A 25,303-nucleotide genomic window follows, 5' to 3' on the forward strand; every position below is an offset into this window, starting at 1 on the left:
TAATGATTAAGTGTGACTGGGAGCTGACAGTGGATCTCCACCACTCTCCATGGCAGGTCCAGCCTGCCAAAGTCAGGATTCCCACCATCTCTGTGGGTGGGTACTGATAGGGGCTGGTTGTAGCAAGCCTTAAAAGATCCAAGCATATTTCTAGATGTGCAATGAGGACTATAAGCTCTAAGAGGTACAGGGTTCCGAGGCACATCAGTCTGTTGTGAAGAACACACTGAAGCTTCTCAGACCAGAACTGACATTGAGATATTTCATTCACCTCCCAGATGAGAAGTGAAACACACCTAGAGGAAAAACACTTCCAAATAGTAAAGTAGTTTCACTCTCTGACAATACCCTAATTGTTCAAAGCATTTTCTTTTTTTAACTTTCTGCTAAATGAAATTTTCTATTTTAAATTTGATTTAGCATCCATATTTATGAGGCTTATTTCCTCTATACTTATTGGGATTTTTTTTAAAGAGCTTTGCTAACTATGTGAAATAAACTGGGAAATCTTTTAGTCATTATGTCCAGGTAATTTTTTTTTCTAAACTAATGCATCAATTTCTTCTCTGAAAATTTGTAAAAGAAATGTCATTAATGCAAATAAAACCACAGTGACATATCACTACCCATCTATTAAAATGTCAAAAAAATTAAAAGACTGACAATTATAAATGTCAGTAGGATATTAAGCATCTGAGACTCTTGTTCACTGATGAATGCTTTAGCCACTCCAGAAAACACATACATTCCATTCTTAGATACTACCCAAGAGAATGGAAGTAAAAGTCTATTCAAAGACCTGTACATAAATATGCACTGAAGCTTGCTTTTTTTTTTTTTTTTTTTTTTTTTTGGGGAGCTGGGGATCGAACCCAGGGCCTTGTGCTTACAAGGCAAGCGCTCTACCACTGAGCTATCTCCCCAGCCCCCACTTTGCTTTTAATAATAAAACATTGGAAAACAATTCAAATGCCCATCATGGATAAATTGTGTATGTCCCTATAATAAAAATATATATGTGTATATAACATATAATAAAAAGTATATAAAATATGTTTGTATATTCTATTATATGTTAATCAGCACTAAAAAGTATCAACTTTTGATAAAAGTAACATGTGCAAATCTCAAAATAAATGTTTAGTCAAAAAAGTCAAACCAAAAAAATTACATTCTATATGATTCCATTTACATAAATTCTAGAAAAGGTAAAATCATCCTTGGTGTTGCAAAGTGGACCAGAGGTCCGGAGCCCACAGCCACGCACTTGTGATGTGCAGCCGGACAGTTGCTGACCCTGATGGTTGCGGACACCTGGTCCCTGCAGGACGCTTGCAGATGCCTGACCTCTGCAGTCAGCAAGCCCGAGGACGGTGAGGCCCACCACAAGATTCTGGAGGAGCTCCTCAGACACTCTGACTCTTCAATGTCAGGGAGTAGTTTTCTACAAAAAGCCTCTTTGATGCCCGTGTGCATCTGAGACCCAAAGCCGGCTGTCGCACCGGCATGTGGGGCCTTGCATCTTCGGGAGCCTCCTGGACCAGGGTATCATCGACCTGGGAGAGATGGTCTTGCACAGCCAGCTGGCCTTGAACTTCACTGCCTACATGGCCTACTAAAAGGGCATCATCCTGTTTGTGAGCCCCAACCGGCAGTTCACACACCTGATCAAGGAACACGGCCCCAGGCCGCGGTGAGTAGGCCCACAGCCCTACTTCAAGGGTGGCCTGCTGACCACTGCCCCACTCCTCTTCGACCCACAGTCCGCCTACCTGACCTCATCATCTTCCTGCGCACTCTCAATGACGTCTTCAGCCCATGTGACTGTGAGGGACACAGCCAAGATGAACATCCCACAGTCGGCACCCTGGCCTCATCACCTACCACGTCCCTGGCAACAGCTCCCCACCATCTGTCCAGCACTTCTGCAGACTCTTCCTGACAGTCATTAAACAGGGCCAAGGAGAAAGAGCGACAGCTGGAGACCCTGCAGCAACTGCAGAGCCCCAAGCGGGGGGACCATGGGGCAGCCAAGCCTCCTCCCAGAAGAAAGAGAAATGGAAGTAAAAGTCTATTCTGTGATGTGCCACGATCCCTGTCCCAAGTCACTTGGGAGGCCTGTTCGAGCTGGAAGTAGAACCAGTCCTAGGCTCTTGTTCGTGACAGCACTCAGTAGCCCTGACCACCCCAGGGCTGAGCCTGAGACTTGGCTACATCTTCATGGGGCAGACACGCAGGGCAAACTGCAGTCTCCAGTGGCCTAGTTAGGGCCTGAAGCGGGGTGCGTTGACTGCTGGAAGACGGATACTACCCGGCCCTCTGAGAAGTCCTGGCTTCCACCTTGACGCTGGGTGTCAGGAAGATTGATACCAGCTCAGTTCTCAATCAGAATACCCAGGTGGGCTGCTTTCCCGGAAGCTTGGCTTCAGAGGCTGTTGGACCCTGTGATATTGTGGCATGAACAATGGGGAAGCTCTGCTTGAGTCAGGCTGAGCAAAGCAGCTGGCAGAATTCCAGCAAAAAAAAAAAATGTGAGCAGGAAAAAACAAAAAAAGTGGATCAGATATTGCCTGGAGACAGGATGAGGTTGAGGGAGAGGTTACAGGGTGTACGAACCTTGAGTGCACTGGCTCTCTTCCCATTTTTACTGCAGGGGTTGCTTTCTGGGCATATACCTATTTTAGAACTTACAAAGTTATATACTTTAAATCTGTACAGTTTGTTGTAAATCAATGAAACCTTGAAAAACTGCTCCAAACAAAACAAAACGAAGAGGGAAAAAAGAAGTATTACCTTCATCCTATCCAGCTCCTGAAGCTCCTTCGCAGGATTACTTTGTGAATGTGCTGCTTGATTCAGAGCCATTGCTGTTACCATGCCTTTACAACAACTGTAAAAAAAACCCAAACCCAAACAAAACAATAGCAAGAACAACAAATCAACCACAAGGAAAGGAGAAATCACACACGCTCAGCTCTACGGTCTGGATGAGTATCCCTAAAGGCCCCACGTGTTTAAAAGGCTTGGTCTCCAAGGTGGTACTATTGGGAGGCAGTGGGGCCTCAGTGGAGGTCCTCAGGTCATTGGTGGTAAGCCCTGGAGGGGACTGGGACCCCAATCTCTTCCTCTTTTGCTGTTTGGTTCATGAAGTGAGCGGTTTTGTTCTACCATGCACTCCTACAATGATTGACATGCCATCTTGCCACAGATTCAAAGTACTGGAGTCAATCAATCATGAACTATAAACTCACCTTAGCCTCCTGAGTAGCTAGAGTTACAGGTATGAGCCAATTCCAAGACTGTGAGCCAATATAAACCTTTTCTCTTTATAAGTTAATTATCTCAGGCACTTCATTGTAGTAATGGGAAGTTTACAAATATTCCTAGTGTAATACAAAGGCGATCTCCCACCCCTTCCATTGCACTACAATCTAACTGCCAGTCTGAAAGTTGTTCCGCCTGCCCCTTACGTTGCAGGAATTTCTGGCCTATGCTACAGCTATTCCTACTTCCCACGTTACATCCTAGCTTGTCAGTCTGAACATGCTAGCTAGCTATTGGTTCACCAGTCAGCTTGCAAGTATTCTCCTCTGCTATTGGTTCTTCCAGCCCGGGAGATTCCAATATCTGGGAGAAGCATCCACGCCATCTCTCTCTTTCCCTTCTTTTCCAATCCCGTGGCAGACGCGCTAGTCTTCCGCATAAAGTCTCTTGCGTGAGGTCCTGTGTCCCGTCGTGGATTTCTGGGAGCTACTGTTGAGCCACATCTCAGACCGGGAGTACGGAGCACCAGTTCCGTGGGAAGGGCTGGAGCCACTGCGGGTCCCGAGCTGAGCAGCAGTTTTCCTTACATCTGGTGCCATGACTCGGATGGGTCCTTCCACTGTTTCTTAAGCAAGTGGAACTCCATCCGATGCCCCAGTGCCCCGGACACGCCCCACCTTTCATTCACCAGACGCCCAGCTTTCTGCATGCAGCACCGGACTTCAAATTGGTGAGTTCCCTTAGGCAGGTCCCCCTAGACTGACTGAAACACACCTCTGCTGACCTGAGAAGCAACCGTCAAGTATCCGGGGCTCTCAAGGCTGCTGAGGTGTGGGGGTACCCCCAGCCATGACTTTCATAGTTACAGCTGGTCCCCATAGTTGGTCCTTATCTGCCGGATGGATTCCTGATTTTATGGTGGAGATTCTCTCTCAGGGTTGAGCCTCATTTCGCACTGAAAATCCTGATCAGGTCCTCAAACCTTCTCGGCTACTGCCCGGTAGGCACTGGTACTGTGTGACGATTCACACCTTTGCACTACCTTCTCGTAGTTACCTAACCCGTGTTTGCGGGACGCCTCGAGCACTGACTTAGGTGTTTCTCAGTCTTCGCCATGGGATCAGGACCTCCACCCCGGCAAACTCGCCCTTGGGATGTTTATTAGACAATCTCAAGCACCTCCATTTATTCCTGAATTAGAGCCAACCTGTCCTTTAGATAGTAAATCAGAATGGTCTATTTATGACATCCTAGATCCCCAGCATTATACTAGGTATAATTATATGTGTAATTATACTAGGTATAATTAAGTACATACGTGGGCGACCTGGTGAATGGAAAGGAGACTTTTCTCCTTCGTGTTTTTCCTTTCTTTTGTGCTAAACCTGATCTTGCTCTCCTCAAAAACCTAATGGAAAGAGACTTTTCTCCTTCGTGTTTTCCTTTCTTTTGTGCTAAACCTGATCTTTGCTCTCCTCAAAAACCTGAACATGTTCTCTTGTCTTCTCCTCCCCCTTTTAACCCCTCCTTCTCCTCTGACTTTGATCCAGCTGATGAATCATCCCCTTACAGGTCTCCTGCTGCAGAAACCCCTGTTCATTCCTCTCCTTTGCCTCATTCCGTTTTGCTTCTGCTCCTCCACTCAGCCCACCAAGTCCTCCCACCACACGGTCTCATGCACATGTTTTAGCCCCTTTACGGGAGGTGGCTGGCACGGAGGGAGTAATCAGAGTCCATGTTCCTTTCTCACTGTCTGATCTGTCCCAATAGAGAAGTGGCTAGGCTCCTTCACCTCCAACCCTGCAAACTTCATTAAGGAATTTCAATACCTTACCCAGTCTTATAACCTTACCTGGCATGACATTTACAATGATCATGTCCAACACCCTAACCCCTGAGGAGCACAGGAGAGTTTGGGAAAGGTGCACAATTATGCAGATGAGATTCATCAATTGACCTCAACCCACCCCATTGGGGCTGAAGCAGTACCAGATAGGGAGCCCCAATGGGACTATAATACCGGGACTTGGGTGTCTGCAGCGGGATGAGTTTCAAACCTGCGTCCTTGCAGGTCTCCGAAAGCTGCCATTAAACCCATTAACTATGACAAACTTCAGGAGTAATACAGGACAGAACTGAAAACCCATCAGCATTTCTAAGTTGCCTCACAGAGGCTATGCTCAGGTATACTAACCAGGATCCTGAAACTCTGGAGGGAAGGCAACTACTTATGACTTATTATTTTCCCAAAGTTACCCTGACATAAAGGCTAAATTGAGGCGGTTGGATAGGGGGGGCCTCTTACCCCACAGCCAGAGGTTCTAGCAGTGGCATTCAAGGTTTATACGGAAGGGAAGAAAAGAAACAAAAATTAAAATACCAGATGCTGACCAAAGCCTTTCAGCCAGCTAGACCTGCCCAACTGTCTACGCTAGCGGCGCCCAAGCTCCCAGAAGACCTCCAAGCCCATGCCTCAAGTGCGGGCAAGAGGGCCACTGGGCACGAGCCTGCCTCAACTTCGGCAGCCCCCCAAGTCCTTATCCAAAATGCCACCAACTGGGACATTGGGCAATGGATTGCCCTGGGGCTGAGAAGTGCCAGGTCATCCTTGCCCCCTCCCTCTGGCGACTTGCTGGGATTGGCAATGGATGAATGAGGGGCCCGGGACTTCTGCACCCGATGACACTCACCGCATCAGGAACCCCGGGTGACCCTTACAGTGGCAGGCAGGCAGATCCCTTTCCTTATAGACACTGGAGCCACCTTCTCAGTTGCTACGGGAGTTTTGGGGACCCACTTCCCCTGCTAACTCCTCTGTTGTCGGGGTAGAGGGAAAACCATATAACCCCCTAACAACCCCTCCAATAAGTTGCCATATAGGACAAATTGGCTTTACTCATTGCTTTTGATAATTCTTCAGTCCCATTCCCCTTCTGGAAGGGACATCCTAACCAAATTGGGTGCCTCAATTTCCTTCTCACCCACCATGCACCTCAGCCAAGACTTCTCTGCTATTTCCCTCTCCTTATGACTCTACAGGAATATACAGCTCAAACAGAGTCTTCATATCCCCTTCCTCCCTCTCTGGTTGACCCCAAGGTCTGGGACACCCATACACCCTCTATAGCCAAATGCTCACCTGTACTCATTCATCTAAAGGACCCAACATCCTACCCAGCCCAGGCCCAATATCCCCTTCCCCAAAGGAACCTCATAGGACTTCAACCAGTCATCCAGGACTTCAGGCAGAAAGGCTCCTGCACCCTGCCAACTCACCTATAACACGCCCATCCTGACTGTTAGGAAGCCTAATGGATCTTACCATCTAGTGCAAGACCTCCGCATCATTAACTCAGCAGTGGTCCCCATCTTTCCCATTGTATCCAACCCTTACACCCTGCTTTCCTCTATCCCTTCTTCCACCACATACTTTTCAGTGCTAGATTTGAAGGATGCGTTTTTTACTGTCTCACTTCACCCTCATTCACAGGATCTCTTTGTTTTTTACTTGGACTGACCCTTTCACTCGAGTTTCTTCTCAGCTGACCTGGACAGTTCTCCCTCAGGGATTCCGAGACAGCCCTCATCTCTTTGGCCAAATGCTATCTCAGGATCTTGCCTCTCTCACATTCATTTCCTCCTTTCTCTTACAGTATGTTGATGATCTTCTTCTATGTAGTCCCTCTCTTGAGGACTCCCAAAGAGACACAGTTAAGCTTTTAAATTTTCTGGCTGACAGGGGTTACAGGGTTTCTCCAGCAAAGGTGCAACTTTCCCAGCCTCAGGTCATTTACTTAGGAGTTAGCCTCTCACCTGGATTTAAGGCCATCACTGTAGAGAGAAAGCATTGCTGCAGGACATGCCCACTCCATCCACCAAGGAAGAAATCCTTTCCTTTTTGGGTTAGCAGGAATATTACGATCCTGGATCCCCAAATTTTCCATCCTGGCAGCTCCCTTATATGAGGCTTCAAAGGGTACTTCCCACGGACCCTCATCCTCAACTCAGTGAAAACCCCTTTCCACACCTTAAGGAAAGTCCTTCTTTCAAGCCCCAGCCCTACACCTCCCTGAATAACCAGGACTATTCTACCTGTTGTCTCTGAGAAAAGTGGGTTTGCCCTGGGGGTCTTAGGACACATGTTTGGTCCCACCTTTGGACCAATAGCATACCTGTCAAGAGGTTAGACCCCACCATAAGACACCTTACAGTATTAGCTACAGCATTTCTCTTGAACCAGGAAAAAAAAAGAAACTTTCCTTGGGGGCTCCCACTGAAGGTGCTCTCACCTCATCATCTGTCCAATCTTCTTATTTATAAGAGTCTGCAAACGCTGCCACCCTGTCGGGTGTTAGCCTTGCAAACTGCTCTTATTGAGGACTCTTCCATTTCCTTTAAGACATGCCTCCTTTAAATCCAGCCACCCTCTTACCCCTGCCTTCCAACATACATGCTTTCAGCAACCCAGAGCTGCCTTGAGACCCTGGAGTAGTTACTCCCCCTGCCCCTCCAATGTCCAGGAAGGGGCTCTACACAACCCTACTTCATATGGTTCACTGATGGAAGCTCTTTTTCTCCATGAAGGGATCCGATGAGCTGGATATGCCATTTGTCCCTCTCTTGAAAAGGTGGTAGAGTCAGGACCACTACCCAACACACCCACCAATCAACAGGCAGAACTAATTGCCCTCACCCATGCATTCACCCTCGCAAAGGGAGAATCCCTCACAATCTACACCGACTCCAAATATGCTTTTCACATTATCCTCTCCCATGCTGCTATTTGGAAAGAGAGGGGCCTTCTTACTACAAAAGGAAACTCCATCGCCAACTCTAGTTACATTCTAAACCTCCTTGAGGTTGTTCGCCTCCCAGCAACTACAGGCCTTGTACATTACAGAGCTCATCAGACAGATCAATCATTCACCTCTTCAGGCAATAACAAGGCAGATGAGGAGGCTAAAAGGGCTGCCCTGTCGTCCATGCCAGCCCCCATTATGACTCTCCATGATCCCTTACCTCCACCACCCGCCAACAGGGAAATACTTTCCTACCTCCATCATCTATTTCACCCCAACCTTTCTTCACTCTTACAATTTGCTAAGACTCATCTACAACTGTCCTCTGACATCTCATTTCTGAAGGAACTCTCCTCCACATGTGAAGTTTGCCTGCAAACAAATCCTACAGCTGTCAGACCCCTCACTTTTCCAACTCACCAGGCCCGTGGCACCATTCCAGGGGTAGACTGGCAGCTTGACTTCACTCACATGCCCACAATAAGAAAGTCTAAATACCTATTGGTTATGATAGACACCTTCTTGGGATGGGTTGAGGCCATCCCCACCTCCAACAAAAGGGCAATAACTGTCTCCACCTTCACCCTTTGTGAAATCATTCCTCGCTTTGGAGTGCCTACTTCCTTCCAGTCAGATAATGGAACTGAATTCATATCCCAAGTTACCCAACAACTTGTCAAAGCTCTTGGGGTCCCTTGGCATTTCCACATTCCCTTTCACCCAAGGTCATCGGGCAAAGTAGAAAGAGCAAACCAAACTCTTAAAAATGTTTTAACCAAGCACTCTTTAGAACTTCACCTTAACTGGGTTAAACTCCTGCCCCTTGCTCTTCTGTGTCTTCACTCACTCCCAAAGAAACCAGCTAATATTTCCCCTTTCGAGCTAATGTATGGTCGTCCCATCCTGCTCCCTGGGATAGTGCCTCTTCCTTCCCTTCTTCCTTCTCAGATATCCATTCCTCTCCTAAATCACATCTGAGCATTTCTATGGGGTTATGCTGACTCCACCCTGCCTAAACCTTTATCTGGCCTCCTTACCCAACCTCTTCAAATAGGAGACCAAGTTCTTATCTCTCCTCCTCAGGGGGCTACAGTTCCTCTTTCTCCCAAATGGCAGGGACCCCATACAGTGATCCTGGCCATGCCAACAACTGTCAAGGTACAAGATCTACCAGGATGGCTGCACATTTCTCAGGTTAAGCTCTATTCTCGATTCACTGACCCCTCTCCAGCTCCTAATCCACAGGCTTCTTCCAACCAATACTCGGCCACTCCTGTGGGACCCCTCCATCTCAGACTGAAGGCCATGAAGTCCTCTACCCTTTCTCCCATTCCAGAGACTGGGGACCAGACAACTGAAACACCAGACAACCACGCCCAGTCATGAGGACTGGATTCCTGTTTGTTATTTTCCTAACCACTGGATTTTTTTCCCCAACAGAATGCCAGCCGAAAAAAGGGGAGCCCCCTGTCCTTTTTTATAGGAGGAGTGCTACTTCATGCCAACCAATCAGCTTGTATTACAGGAATATCAGGATCTTACAGGAATTGGAGCCTGGCTACAGGTGTGCTCCCCAGAGGAACTATCGAGTCCCCAACTCCTTCCTGCCACAATGATATCTCTCCCCTGAATCAGCTCTACGTCCACACTCAGCAGGAAGCAATTACAGAAGACGGACCTTCGTCCATGTACCCAAAAGAGATTTTCTTATAAAATCAAAAACGGGGGAATGTAATACAAAGACGATCTCCTGCCCCTTCTGTTGCACTACAACCTAACTTGCCAGTCTGAAAGTTGCTCCGCCTGCCCCTTACGTTGCAGGAGTTTCCGGCCCATGCTACAGCCATTTCCTGCTTCCCATGTTACATCCTAGCTTGTCAGTCTGAACATGCTAGCTAGCTATTGGTTCACCAGTCAGCTTGCAAGTATTCTCCTCTGCTATTGGTTCCTTCCAGCCCGGGAGATTCCAATATCTGGGAGAAGCGTCCACACCATCTCTCTCTTTCCCTTCTTTTCCAACCCCGGAGCGGACGTGCTAGTCGTCCGCATAAAGTCTCTTGCGTGAGGTCCTGTGTCCGTCGTGGATTTCTGGGAGCTATTGTTGAGCCACAACTCAGACCGGGCGTACGAAGCGACAGTTCCGTGGGAAGGGCTGGAGCCACTGCGGGTCCCGAGCTGAGCTTCATTTTCCTTACACCTAGTGTGAACTATTGTGGTTCCACTTAGTATTTAAAATCCAGATACAGTGGGAATTTACCATAGTAATTCAGCTATGGGCTCACCAAGGAGAACATTTTGTCCCTTCCTAAATTTCTCATCATTGTTCTCTTCCTCTCCTCCACCTCTTTCACCTTTGACCACTGGCAAACTTAAACTGAATTGAAGGAAACTCTGGTTAGACTGTTAAGAGCTACTTCCCAAATTTCAAGTAACCATAGTAACCATATGTATTATAGTTAAAAGATTACACCTCATCTTTATTTGATGTGACTTTTCTAGTTTTTCATATATAACAATATTTTTTTTCATTTTTAAGAGATATTTTGGTTGGCATTAGCAGAGCACTGAAAAACATACATTCAATTTTACAGGGAATTACACAGAAAATCAAAAAACTTCTTTAATGCCCTCCCAGTATGTGCAAAATGCAAGGTGTTATCTTAGACAAGCAAGTTGGTCTTTTCATTTTAAACTAATTCTCACTCCATATAAACACACGTCCCAACCTTCCTATGCTAACATTGTTTCCAAAAGAATTCTAGGCTACTGAGAGAATATCAAAATCTCATATCTCAACTGGGCACAGTGTTGAAATCAGATGAGAAACTGAAATAGTATTTCTTGAAAATTTTTAAAATAACCCCTACTGCTGCTACTACATTATCCTTCTCTTGTCTGCCTTCTGTACATTAATTTTTAAATGGGAAGCAATAAAATAACCAGTTTTTACCTGTTCAAATAGGTGGTATACTGGGACAACTTTTTTGTCAGTGCAATCGCATCTATCTCTAATTGCACAATTCCTATTTCAGGTTTCTCAGTACTTTCCTCCTCCAATTTTGGAAGAGTATTTTCATCAATATAGTCAGGAACCATTATAATCAGCATATTTACCATCCATTGGACCATAGATATGTGCAACTCATCCATCTGTTAAAAAAAAATGATTGTAATATAAATGACCCATTTTAAATAAAAACAGTAAAAACTATACCACATTTGAAAACAGAAATGATCATACCTGTTTTCAATGTTCAACAATCTCATACTTCTTAATGAACTCCAATGATCACTACTTATCTGGTATAACACCCTTTTCTTTTGCTTGCTGTCCTATATTAAACTACTCTTTTTTATTAATTTTTTATTTATTCTAATTAGTTGTACATGACAGTAGAATTATTTATACATTTTGATAAATCATACATAAATGAAGTATAATTTTCTCATTTTTTCTGATTGTACATATTGCAGGATCACATCAGTCTTGCTCTCATACACGTATGTGAGGTAATAATGTCTGTTTCACCTCTACCATCTATTAATAATAACCATTATTATAATCTAATAATAACTAATAATATTATTAATATTATAATAATAATAATTATAATAATAATATTATTATAATCTAATAATAACTCTATTCTTATTCTTTAGCTTGGCCAGGGATATGAGCTCCTTAAAGCTGCAGTCCCCAAATTTCCCTTGGTGCACCAAGGCATTCCAGTGCTCCACAGAGAACTCATGAGGATGCTATGGGATTGAGGGAAATAGTGATATGCGACATCTGCCAGATTCAGAATGAACTTAACATAGATCACAATGTCAACATCAGATACACAACATCAGTTTTAATGACATCATCTTTTTCTTTTTATACATTTTTATTGGTGCATTATAGTTGTACACAATGGTATTTGTTGTTACATATTGTACATGTATACAATATAACAATATTGTGTACAATACTGTAATAGTGTGCCAATATATTTCCCCAGCACCTCCCCTATCCTCTCTCCCCCTCCCCCTCTACTGATCTCCCCTTGATTTTCATGAATCTGCCCCAACCAGATTTTTTTCTTCTCTAGTTTCTGCATGAGAGAAAACATACGATATTTGACCCTTCTGGTTTGACTTATTTCACTTAATATAATGGTCTCTAGTTCTACTCATTTTCCTTCAAATGACATAATGTCATTTTTCTTTATGGCTGAATAAAACTCCATTGTAAATATATACATTTTAGTTATCCTTTCAACCTTTGATGGACACCGAGGCTGGTTCCATAGTTTGCTATTGTGAAGTGTACTGCTATAAATGTGGATATCATGTATCACTGTAGTATGACTTTAATTCGTCAGGATAATATCGAGGAGTGGTATACCTGGGTCATATGGTGGTTTCATGCCTAGTCTTTTGAGGAACCTCCATGTTGATTTCCACAGTGGACGTACCAATTTACAACCCAACAGTGTAAAAGGGTTCCTTTTTCTCCATATCCTCGCCAGCATTTATTATTTGTATTCTTGATGACTAACATTCTGTCTAGTGTGAGATAAAATCTCAATGTAGTTTTGATTTGCGTTTCCCTAATTGCTATTGATGTTGAATTTTTCATGTACTTGTTGACCATTTGTATTTTTTCTTTAGACACATATCTGTTTAATTCATTTGCCCCATTATTAGTTGAATTAGTTGACATTTGGTGTAAAGTTTTTTGATTTCTTTCTATATTCAAGGTCTTAAATCCCCATCAGAAGAGTACTAGCAAAGATTTTCTATAGGTGCTTTCTTCAAAATTCTAATTGTTTCCTTTGCTGTGCAGCAATTTTTGAATTTGATGATATTCTATCTTTTCAAAGCTTGTTGGTCGGTGGTTGTGTGATAAAAACAAGTACTGTGTGAAAATCTACGTGGAACAGGAATGAGGGTAGCAATGCCATCAAATTCCAAGGTTAAGAAGTCATACTGTCCAACAAACACAAGCATTTCATTTGTGAGTAGTTCTGATTAAATGAAAATAAAAGATTTTTTCTCTCAATGTATATGTATTACTTTTCCAAGCAGTCACTAAATTGTTAGACATTAAATATTATTAAGTTGTTTGAACCTACCTATTTAATAAACTTCACTGAGTTATTTCTTTTGGCTTAGAAGTATGAAAATACTGGAACACAAAGGACACTCTGAATAAAGTTTAGGAACCTTTGCATTATAGTGTTTGTTGAGGCTGGATGTCAGAAATAAAATGCAGAAAACTTTGTAAAATGCATACATGGATATGACATACTCTTCAAATGACCTGCTCCCTTTCTCTGTGTAGTGAGTTTCTAAGTATTCCTCTAGGTTTAAATATCATCTGCTCTGAGAAGACTTTCATTTCCACCACTTTAATTTGTTCCATTTCCCATGTTTCTATAGTACTTTGTTAAGTATCTGTCATAAATCATTTATACGCCTAGCTCCTCAGTTAGCCTGTGTGTTTAAGGTAAAAGCCATCATTTTATCCTTCAATGTCATATATAGCACTTAGCCAGGAGTAAGGACTTAATGTTTGTTTAATGAATTAAAAAACTTTGTGGTCTAGCCAGTTTTCTACCTCAACATTCAGAAGAAAAAGGCTGTTAATGTCCTAAAGCAATAAAATGTATATGTTACTTTAATGTGTCAGGAAAAAGGGGCAACCTTTCCTAAGGAAAAGTTAAAGAGGCTACCTCCTACCTTCACAAGTTAAAGACACTTTATTCCCACACTCCACTAGCTACACCCATGCTGCTTCTCAGAGCAAACAAATCCCTAACTGTTCTTTCATATTCCAGAGGCCTGGACTACATACTGTCATTGAAATAACTCATTTTACTGATATAAAATGCTAATCAATTTTTTGGACCTCTCTATGAAATAAACACAAATAGATGTTATTATCTTCATTTCAAAGTTATAGTAATGGTAAGTCATGCACATCAAAGGAGAAGTTAACATGCAAATCAAATTAATGTAAAGAATTATTTTATTTTCATAAAGATATAGTATCATTCTTTTTAATGAGGTAGAAAACAAATATAATTTTTAAACTAAAACAGATTTACTGTGATTCTGATATAAAATTCTTATAAGAAAATTTAAGATGAATGAAGTGTCTTTTACAAAAAACCTTGTTCCGATTTTACTAATTTTTTCAGGAATGACAAGTGGTTACTTAGCTACTTCGTACCTGATATGTATTTTTTTAAAAGCACACTTAAGGCTTCACCCTGACCCAACCATGCCCTGCGCAGACTAGGCGCCTCCAGGGCTTACGGCTCCCGTTCTACCAACTTGTTAGGAAGCCAGTGCAGCAATCTTGGATTATCCCCCAAGCAGAAGCCGCCATCTTTACGTGAGGCAACTCCCATCCTGAGAGGCCTGCTGGAGACTGGAAGCTCATTGTCGGGTACCTCTCATGCATCAGGCTACTGAAGACTGGGAGGTTTGAATTGCATATGACTGTTATAATATAGATTTTTTTTTCTATTTTTTTCTTCTTTTTAAAAATTTTTATTACTTTTCTTGCTCTATTTTCCTTTTGTTTACCTGTTTCCTCAGAGTCTCTTTCTCCCTTTTCTCATGCTAACAACCAACTTCTTTTGATTCTGCTTTCACTCTTCCTATGATCTAGTACCTCTATATACTCTCTTCTTATCCCATTAACAGTTATATCCTACACCCCTCCCCATTCTCATTGTCTGCCATTAGAAATTGTAGACCTCATTGCAAACCTATCGGTTATATTTTAGATAATAATCGAACTCATCCTCTCTGTTTATTATGACAATACTGTTAACACCTTCATAGGGACTATTTGGTTTAGGGCTACATATTGCTTGTACTGGATGCTGCTAATATTGATCTCCCCTTTAAAGGAGAGATATTGGAAACCTGCAGGGTCATTATAAGCCTGTGGGGGGAAACTGCAATACCCCAGATCTGCATTGATAGAGGGGAAGATACACAAACATGATGAAAAAACAGGGAAGAAAATGATCCAAACAAACCAGATGCTACATTAAGAGAATCCAATGACAACATGGTAAAAGAAATGTCAGAAAAGGAGTTCAGAATGTACATAATTAAAATGATCCACAAAGCAAAGGATGAGATAAGAGAGCAAATGCAGGCAATGAGTGATCACTCCAATAAATAGTTAAAGAGCAAATTCAGGAAGCAAAAGATCATTTCAATAAAGAAAGAGATTCTGGAAAAAAAAAAACACAAACAGAAATCCTTGAATAAAAGGAAACAATAAACCAAATTAAAAACTCAATAGAAGGTATCACCAATCGACTATTTCACTTGGAAGACAGAACCTCAGATGATGAAGACAAAATATTTAACCAGAGAAGATGGTAAGAAATCATGAACAGAATCTCCAAGAACTATGTGACATCATGAAAAGACCAAATTTAAGAATTACTGGGATTGAGGAAGGGACAGAGATATAAACCAAGGGAATAAACAACCTATTCAATGAAATAATATCAGAAAAATTTCCAAACCTGAAGAATGAAATGGAAAATCAAATACAAGAGGCTTACAGAACACCAAATGTACAAAATTACAACAGATCCACACCAAGGCACACTATAATAAAAATGCCTAACATACAAAATAAAATAGAACTTTAAAGATTGCAAGAGAAAAGCATCAGATTACATATAGGAAACCAAAATGGATACCAGCAGATTTCTCAGCCCACACCCTAAAAGTTAGAAGAGCCTGGAACACATATTCAAGCTCTGAAAGAACACTGTTGCCAACCAAGAAACTTATACCCAGCAAAACTAACCTTCAGATTTGAGGACAAAATAAAATCCTTCCATGATAAACAAAAGTTAAAAGAATTTACAATATAAAGCCTGCACTACAGAACATTCTCTGCAAAATATTCCATAAGGAGAAATGAAAACAATAATGTTAAGTCAGCAAAGGGAGGAACTACCCTAAAGGAAAAGCCAATCAAAGGAGAAACCAAGTCAAGTTAAAAACCAAAAATGAGCCAAAATGACCAGGAATACAAATCATATCTCAATAATAACCATGAATGTTAACAGCCTAAACTCATCAATCAAAAGACACAGACTGGCAGAATGGATTAAAAAGAAAGACCCAACAATATGCTGCCTTTAAGAGACTCATCTCATGGAAAAAGACACCTACAGCCTAAAGGTGAAAGGATGGGAAAAAACATACCATGCATACTCAGAAAAAAGTGGGGATTTCCATCCTTATTTCAGATAAAGTGCACTTCAAGAGTCAAAGTTAGTCAGAAAAAAGGGATAAAGAAGGCCATTTCAGGGGTTTCAAGATGGCGGGCTAGAGAGCGGCTGCATTTCATGTTGCTCCAGGAGTCAAGATTCAAAAGAGGAGATAGTGAGAGACTTGGGACCAACTCAAAGCCGCCAGGTGAGTCTCTCCCATTGGGGAGGTGTCCCGGATGGGGCAGTAGCCCCGGAACACAGGGAACTTTGTGAAGTAGAGTTGCTCGGTGAGACACCCCTCCCCCCGCTGGAGCGGTAAACACGAACAGCGGGGAACTTTGCAGAGGAGGCCGCGCAGCACAGCGCTTGGTTTCAGAGCAACCTGCCGGGGCTTCAGCGGCTGCCAGAGAAAGAGCTGGGCGGCGAGTTATTTGGACTCAGCAACCGCCTGAACAATGGGGGGGGGACTGTCCTGAGGAGGTGGAGGTGCGCAGTGAGTTTGCTTGGTCTCCAAGCGCCCACACAGAACACCAGGTGGCTGCCTGGAGGAAGAGACGAGCGGCGGGTCACTGGGGCTTGGAGCATATGTACGAGGCTCCAAGTGGCTGCTCAGAGGACGGGTCACATAGCTAGGCAATAAGGTGCAAAGCACGGTCCGGTCCGGGGACCTAGGCGCCTTTTGTTGAAAGAGCTACACAGAGACAAGCTAAGGGGCGGAGCAAAGGTTCCAGGACTGCGGGCAGCTTCTCTGAGGTGGGGCTACCTAAGGAGACTTGTCTGCAAAGGGCAGGGCTCCCAGGCCCAGGAGGTAGGTCCGGGCCCCTGGGAACGTTGCCTGGAAAGGCTGCCCTGCCCAGGCGGTAGTTGTGGACTGAGGGGAACCTCTAGGAGGGGAACTGACCAGCGAGACCTCCCCACCGGGTGAGACTTCCCCGCCGGGTGAGGTTTTCCCACAAGGACGGTAAAACCAGAGACACAGGCACAAACAGACCTTGCCTCAGCCCGCAGCCTAGTTCCCCTTTGGATGACTATTGGTCAACAAGTAGAGGCACCTCTGCCCACTAGCAGGGAATATACCCCACCTGAAGACCACCACCCCTAGAGAGGCAGCTTCCTTGGGGAGCACCGCAGTATCAACTTCCTCTAAGACTTCAGGCTACTGAAGGATAAGAGGGGATACACTAGCAATCTTCAGGGACATTATAAGTCAATAGAGGAAATCTGCAATATCTCAATGACCCACTGATTCCTGAACATTATGAGAAAACAAGGGAAGAAAATGCCCCAAACAAATCTGGATGTTACATCAATAAAATCCAATGACAGCATGGCAGAAGAAATGTCAGAAAGGGAGTTCAGAATGTACATAATTAACATGATAAGGGAAGCAAACGATGAAATGAAAGAGCAAATGCAGGCATTGAATGATGAGATGAAAGAGCAAATGCAGGCATTCAATGACAGCACCAATCGACAGTTAAAAGAGCAAATACAGGAAGCAAAAGACCATTTCAATAAAGAGTTAGAGATATTGAAAAAAAACCAAACAGAAATCCTTGAAATGAAGGAAACAATAAACCAAATTAAGAACTCCATAGAAAGCACAACCAATAGGATAGAACACCTGGAAGACAGAACTTCAGATATTGAAGACAAAATATTTAACCTCGAAAACAAAGTCGAACAAACAGAGAAGATGGTAAGAAATCATGAACAGAATCTCCAAGAACTATGGGATATCATGAAAAGGCCAAATTTGAGAATTATTGGGATTGAGGAAGGCTTAGAGAAACAAACCAAAGGAATGAACAACCTATTCAATGAGATAATTTCAGAAAATTTCCCAAATCTGAAGAATGAAATGGAAAATCAAGTTCAAGAGGCTTATAGGACTCCAAATACAAAAAATTACAACAGACCCACACCAAGGCACATTATAATGAAAATACCTAACATACAAAATAAAGACAGAATCTTAAAGGCTGTGAGAGAAAAGAACCAAATTACATTCAGGGGGAAACCAATACGGATATCAGCAGATTTTTCAATCCAGACCTTAAAAGCTAGAAGGGCCTGGAATAATATTTTTCAAGTCCTAAAAGAAAATGGATGCCAACCAAGAATCTTATACCCAGCAAAACTTACCTTCAGATTTGACGATGAAATAAAATCGTTCCATGATAAACAAAAGCTAAAAGAATATACAAAAAGAAAGCCAGCATTACAGAACATTCTCAGCAAAATATTCCATGAAGAAGAGATGAAAAACAAAGAAGCAAATCAGCAAAGGGAGGAGCTATCCTAAAGGAACTCTCAAATAAAGAGGAACCAAGTTGTGTCAAAAATAAACAAATAAATGAATAAAATGAGTCAAATTACCGGGAATACAAATCATATCTCAATAATAACCCTGAATTCATCAATCAAAAGACATAGACTGGCAGATTGGATAAAAAAGAAAGATCCAACAATATGTTGCCTGCAAGAGACTCATCTCTTAGAAAGAGATACCCATAGACTAAAGGTGAAAGGATGGGAAAAAACTTACCATGCACATGAACCCAGCAAAAAAGCTGGGGTATCCATCCTCATTTCAGATAAAGTGGACTTCAAGCCAAAGTTAGTCAGAAGGGATAAAGAAGGACATTTCATACTGCTTAAGGGAAGCATAAATCAGCAAGACATAACAATCATAAATGTCTATGCCCCAAACAGTGGCTCACCCATGTATGTCAAACAAATCCTTCTCAATCTCAGAAACCAAATAGACCATAATACAATAATACTAGGTGATTTTAACACGCCTCTCTCACCACTGGACAGATCTTCCAAACAAAAATTGAACAAAGAAACCATAGATCTCAATAGCACAATCAATAATTTAGACTTAACAGACATTTATAGAATATACCATCCAACGAAGAATGAATACACTTTCTTCTCAGCAGCACATGGATCCTTCTCTAAAATAGACCATATATTATGCCACAAAGCTAATGTTAGCAAATACAAGAAGATAGAGACACTACCTTGTATTTTATCACATCATAATGGATTGAAATTAGAAATAAATGAAAGAGTAAAAAACAGAAACTACTCCAACACCTGGAGATTAAACAATATGGTATTATATAATGAATGGATAACAGAAGGTATTAGGAAGGAAATTAAAAAATTCTTAGAGGTAAACGAGAACAAAGAAACATCATATCAAAATCTCTGGGACACTATGAAAGCAGTACTTTAGAGGAAAATTTATTTCATGGAGCGCATTCAATAAAAGAAGTAAAACTCAACAAATAAACGACCTAACACTACAGCTCAAAGCCCTAGAAAAAGAAGAACAGACCAACACCAAAAGTAGAAGACAGGAAACAGTTAAACTCAGAGCTGAAATCAACGAAATTGAAACAAAAGAAACAATACAAAAAATTGACAAAATAAATAGTTGGTTCTTCAAAAAAATAAACAAAATTGATAAACCTTTAGCCACACTAACAAAGAGAAGACGAGAGAAAACCCAAATCACCAAAATTCGGAATGAACAAGGAAATATCACAACAGACACGATTGAAATACAAAACATAATTAGAAGCTATTTTGAAAATCTATACTCCAACAAAATAGAAAATTTCGAAGATATCAACAAGTTTCTAGAGACGTATGAATTGCCTAAACTGCACGAGGAGGACATACACAATTTAAATAGACCAATTTCAATTAATGAAATAGAAGAAGTCATCAAAAGCCTACCAACAAAGAAAAGTCCAGGACCTGATGGTTTCTCAGCCGAGTACTTCAAAACCTTGAAAGAAGAGCTCACTCCAATACTTTTCAAAGTATTCCATGAAATAGAAGAGGAGGGAACTCTCCCAAACTCATTCTACGAAGCCAATATCACCCTGATACCTAAACTAGACAGAGACACATTGAGGAAAGAAAATTTCAGACCAATATCCTTAATGAACATCGACGCAAAAATTCTCAACAAAATTTTAGCAAATCACATACAAAAACATATTAAAAAGATAGTGCACCATGATCAAGTGGGTTTCATCCCAGGGATGCAAGGTTGGTTCAACATCAGGAAATCAATAAATGTAATTCACCATATCAACAGACTTAAAGTCAAGAATCACATGATTATTTCAATAGATGCAGAAAAAGCATTTGATAAAATACAGCACCCCTTCATGCTCAAAACACTAGGAAAAATAGGGATAGTGGGAACGTTCCTTAACATTGTAAAGGCCATCTATGCTAAGCCCATGGCTAATATCATTCTTAATGGTGAAAAACTGAAAGCATTGCCCCTAAAATCTGGAACAAGGCAGGGATGCCCTCTCTCACCACTCCTATTCAATATCATCCTTGAAACTCTAGCCAGAGCAATTAGACAGACCAAAGAAATTAAAGGAATACGAATAGGAAAAGAAGAACTCAAACTATCCCTATTTGCTGATAATATGATTATATACTTAGAGGAACCAGGAAATTCCACCAGAAAACTCTTAGAACTCATAAGTGAATTTAGTAAAGTAGCGGGATATAAGATCAATGCTCATAAATCTAATGCATTTTTATACATAAGTGATGAATCTTCAGAAAGAGAAGTTAGGAAAACTACCCCATTCACAATAGCCTTGAAAAAAATAAAATACTTGGGAATCAATCTCACAAAAGAGGTGAAAGACCTCTACAATGAGAAAGAAATTAAAGAACACCTTAGAAGATGGAAAGATCTCCCATGTTCCTGGATAGGAAGAATTAATATTGTCAAAATGGCCATACTACCAAAAGTGCTATACAGATTCAATGCAATTCCAATTACAATCCCAACGATGTACCTTACAGAAATAGAACAAGCAATCATGAAATTCATCTGCAAGAATAAGAAACCCAGAATTGCTAAAGCAATTCTTCGCAGGAAAAATGAAGCAGGGGGTATCACAATACCAGAACTTCAACTGTACTATACAAAGCAATAGTAACAAAAACGGCATGGTATTGGTACCAAAATAGACAGGTAGATCAATGGTACAGAATAGAGGACACGGACACAAACCCAAATAAATATAATTTTCTCATACTAGACAAAGGGGTCAAAAATATGCAATGGAGAAAAGATAGCCTCTTCAACAAATGGTGCTGGGAGAATTGGAAATCCATATGCAACAGAATGAAATTAAACCCCTATCTCTCACCATGCACAAAACTAAACTCAGAATGGATTAAGGACCTCGGAATCAGACCAGAGACCCTGCATCTTATAGAAGAAAAAGTAGGTCCAGAGCTTCAACATGTCGGCTTAGGACCAGACTTCCTCGACAGGACTCTCATAGCACAAGAAATAAAAGCAAGAATCAACAACTGGGATAGATTCAAACTAAAAAGCTTTCTCTCAGCAAATGAAACTATCAGCAATGCGAAGAAAGAGCCTACAGAGTGGGAGAAAATCTTTGCCAATCATACTTCAGATAGAGCACTAATCTCCAGAATCTATAAAGAACTCAAAAAACTCAACACCAAACTACTAATAACCCAATCGACAAATGGGCTAAGGAAATGAATAGACACTTCACAGAAGAAGACCTACAAATAATCAACAACATATGGAAAAATGTTCAACATCTCTAGTAATAAGAGAAATGCAAATCAAAACCACCCTAAGATTCCATCTCACCCCAATCAGAATGGTGATTATCAAGAATACAAGCAACAACAGGTGTTGGCGAGGATGTGGGGGAAAAGGTACACTCATACATTGCTGGTGGGGTTGCAAATTAGTGTAGCCACTCTGGAAGGCAGTATGGAGATTCCTTAGAAAACTTGGAATGGAACTACCATTTGACCCAGCCATCCCACTCCTTGGCCTATACCCAAAGGACTTACAATCAGCATACTACAGAGATACAGCCACATCAATGTTCATAGCTGCTCAATTCACCATAGCCAGATTGTGGAACCAACCTAGATGTCCTTCAGTTGATGAATGGATAAAGAAACTGTGGCATATATATACAATGGAATATTACTCAGCCATAAAGAATGATAAAATTATGGCATTTGCAGGCAAATGGATGAAATTGGAGAATATCATGCTAAGTGAGATAAGCCAATCTCAAAAAACCAAAGGAAGAATGATCTCACTGATAAGTGGATGATGATACATAATGGGGCGTGGGAGGGGTTAGTTTTAGGGTTAGAGTGAGGGTTAGGGAGGGGGGCAAGAATGGGGGAAGGAAGGACTGTATAGAGGGAAAAGAGTGATGGGAGGGGTGGGGGGAAGGGGAAAAATAACAGAATGAATCAACCAACATCACCCGATGTAAATTTATGATTACACAAATGGTATGCCTTTACTCCATGCACAAACAGAGAAACAACATGTATCCCACTTGTTTACAATAATAAAAAAAAAGATAACAACAAAAAAAAAGGCCATTTCATACTGCTTAAGGGAACCATAAATCAACATGACATAATGTTGATCACAAATAGTTATGCCCCAAACAATGGTGCATCTATGTACATCAAACAAATCCTTCTCAATTCCAGGAACCAAAAAGACCACAACACAAAATACTGGGTGACTTTAACACACCACTCTCACCACTGGATAGATCTTCCAAACAAAAACTGAACAAAGAAACCATACAAGTCAATAACACAAACAATAACTTAGACTTAACAGACATACATAGACTGTCCCATCAAATACACTTTCTTCTCAGCTGCACATGGATCCTTCTATAAAATAGACCATATGTTATACCACAAAGCAGACCTTAGTAAACACAAAAAAATAGATACTACTTTGTATTCTATCAGATCATAATGGAATGAGATTAGAAATCAATGGTAAAATAAAAAATAGAAATTATTCCAATACCCAGAGACTAAATAATAAGCTATTCAATGATGCATGAATAACAGAAGACATCAGGGAGAAGATAATAAAATTACTGGAGGTAAACAAGATCAATGATACAATATATCAAAATCTCTGGGACACTATGAAAGCAGTACTAAGAGGAAAATTCATTGCATGGAGTGCATTCAAGAAAAGAATAAAAAATCAACAACTAAATGAGCTAACATTACAGTGTAAAGTCCTAGAAAAAGAAGAACAGAACAACACCAAAAGAAGTAGAAGACAGGAAATAATTAAAGTCAGAGCTGAAATCAATGAAATTGAAACAAAAGAAACAATTCAAAAAATTGACAAAAGTTAGTTCTTTGAAAATGTAAACTAAAGTGATAAACCCTTAGCCACACTAATGAAAAGGAGAGAGAAAACTCAAATTATTAAAATTCATGATGAAAAAGGAAATATCACAACAGGCGCCAATGAAATACATAACATAGTTAGAAGCTACTTTGAAAATCTATATTACAACAAAACAGAAAATCTCGAAGACATTGACAAATTTTTAGAGACATATGATCTTCCCAAACTGAATCAGGAGGACACACAAAATTTAAACAGATCAATTTCAAGCAATGAAATAGAAGAAGCTATCAAAAGCCTACCAAGAAAAGACCAGGACCAGATGGATTCTTAGCCGAGTTCTACAGGACCTTCAAAGAATAACTAATACCAATACTCCTCAAAGTATTCCATGAAATAGAGAAGGAGGGAACCCTTCCAAACTCATTCTATGAAGCTAGTATCACTCTGATACCAAAACCAGACAAAGACACATCAAGGAAAGAAAACTTTAGACCAATATCCCTAATGATCATAGACACAAAAATCCTTAACAAAATTCTAGCAAATCGCATACAAAAACATATTAAAAAGATAATTCACCATGTTCAAGTGGGGTTCATCCCAAGGATGCAAGGTTGGTTCAACATCCAGAAATCAATAAATGTAAATCATCACATCAATAGACTTAAGGCTAAGAATCATATAATTATTGCAACAGATGCAGAAAAAGCATTTGATAAAATACAGCACCCCTTCATGCTCAAAACACTAGAAAAAATTAGGATAGTAGGAACATATCTCAACATTGTAAAGGCTATCTATGCTAAGACAGGGATGCCCTCTTTCACACTTCTATTCGACATTGTCCTTGAAACTCTAGCCAGAGCAATTAGACAGACCAAAGAAATTAAAGGGATAGGAACAGGAAAAGAACTGAAGCTATCACTATTTACCAATGACATGATTCAATATTTAGAGGATACAAAAAACTCCACCAGAAAACTTCTAGAACTAAATTAATTCAACAAAGTAGCAGGATAGTAGCAGGATATAAAATCAACATGCATAAATCTAATGCATTTTCATTCATAAGTGATGAAACCTCTGAAAGAGAAATTAGGAAAACTACCCCATTCACAATAGCCTCAAAAAAAAAAAAAAAAAAAAAACTTGGGAATCAATCTAACAAAGAGTTGAAAGATCTCTACAATGGAAACTACAGAACACTAAAGAAAGAAATTAAGAAAATCTTAAAAGATGGAACGATTTCCCATGTTCTTGGATAGGCAGAATTAATATTGTCAAAATGGCCATACTACCAAAAGTGCTATACAGATTCAATGCAATTCCAATTAAAATCCCAATGATATTCCTCATAGAAATAGAGAAAGCAATCATGAAATTCATCTGGAAGACTAAGAGACCCAGAGTAGCCAAAGCAATCCTGAGCAGGAAGAGTGAAGCAGGAGGTATCACAATACCAGACCTTAAACTCTACTACAGAGCCACAGTAACAAAAAAGGCATGGTGTTGGCACCAAAATCAACAGGTAGACTAATAGTACAGAATAGAAGACTTGGAGACAAACCCACATTTAGTACAGTAATCTCATACTAGACAAAGGTGCCTACAATGGAGAAAAGATCACCTCTTCAACAAATGGTGATGGGAAAACTGGAAATCCATATGCAGTAAAATGAAATTAAATCATTCTCACCCTGCACAAAACTCAACTCAAGGGCTGGGGATATAGCTCAGTTGTTAGAGTGCCTGCCTTGCATGCACAA

At 41.0% G+C, this 25,303-nt stretch overlaps 1 protein-coding gene, 1 non-coding gene and 1 pseudogene across 2 annotated transcripts in view; 1 reads left to right on the forward strand and 2 right to left on the reverse strand.

The window, feature by feature from the left end:
- Positions 1–25,303, reverse strand: part of Axdnd1 (axonemal dynein light chain domain containing 1) — a 119,991-nt gene that overhangs the window by 22,773 nt on the left and 71,915 nt on the right. Inside the window, exons 18-19 of the mRNA XM_047519990.1 lie at positions 11,014–11,213; positions 2,794–2,890 (exon numbers count right to left, since the gene is read on the reverse strand). Of these exons, the coding sequence (XP_047375946.1) occupies positions 2,794–2,890; positions 11,014–11,213 (297 nt within the window). The remainder of the gene's footprint in view (positions 1–2,793; positions 2,891–11,013; positions 11,214–25,303) is intronic.
- On the reverse strand, positions 852–924 carry Trnat-ugu (transfer RNA threonine (anticodon UGU)). Its single transcript has one exon. It is a non-coding gene; the product is annotated as a tRNA-Thr (tRNA).
- LOC124961905 (28S ribosomal protein S2, mitochondrial-like) lies at positions 1,301–2,137 on the forward strand (annotated as a pseudogene).

The sequence above is a fragment of the Sciurus carolinensis genome, chromosome 12, assembly GCF_902686445.1.
Source record: "Sciurus carolinensis chromosome 12, mSciCar1.2, whole genome shotgun sequence".
NCBI lineage: Eukaryota > Metazoa > Chordata > Mammalia > Rodentia > Sciuridae > Sciurus > Sciurus carolinensis.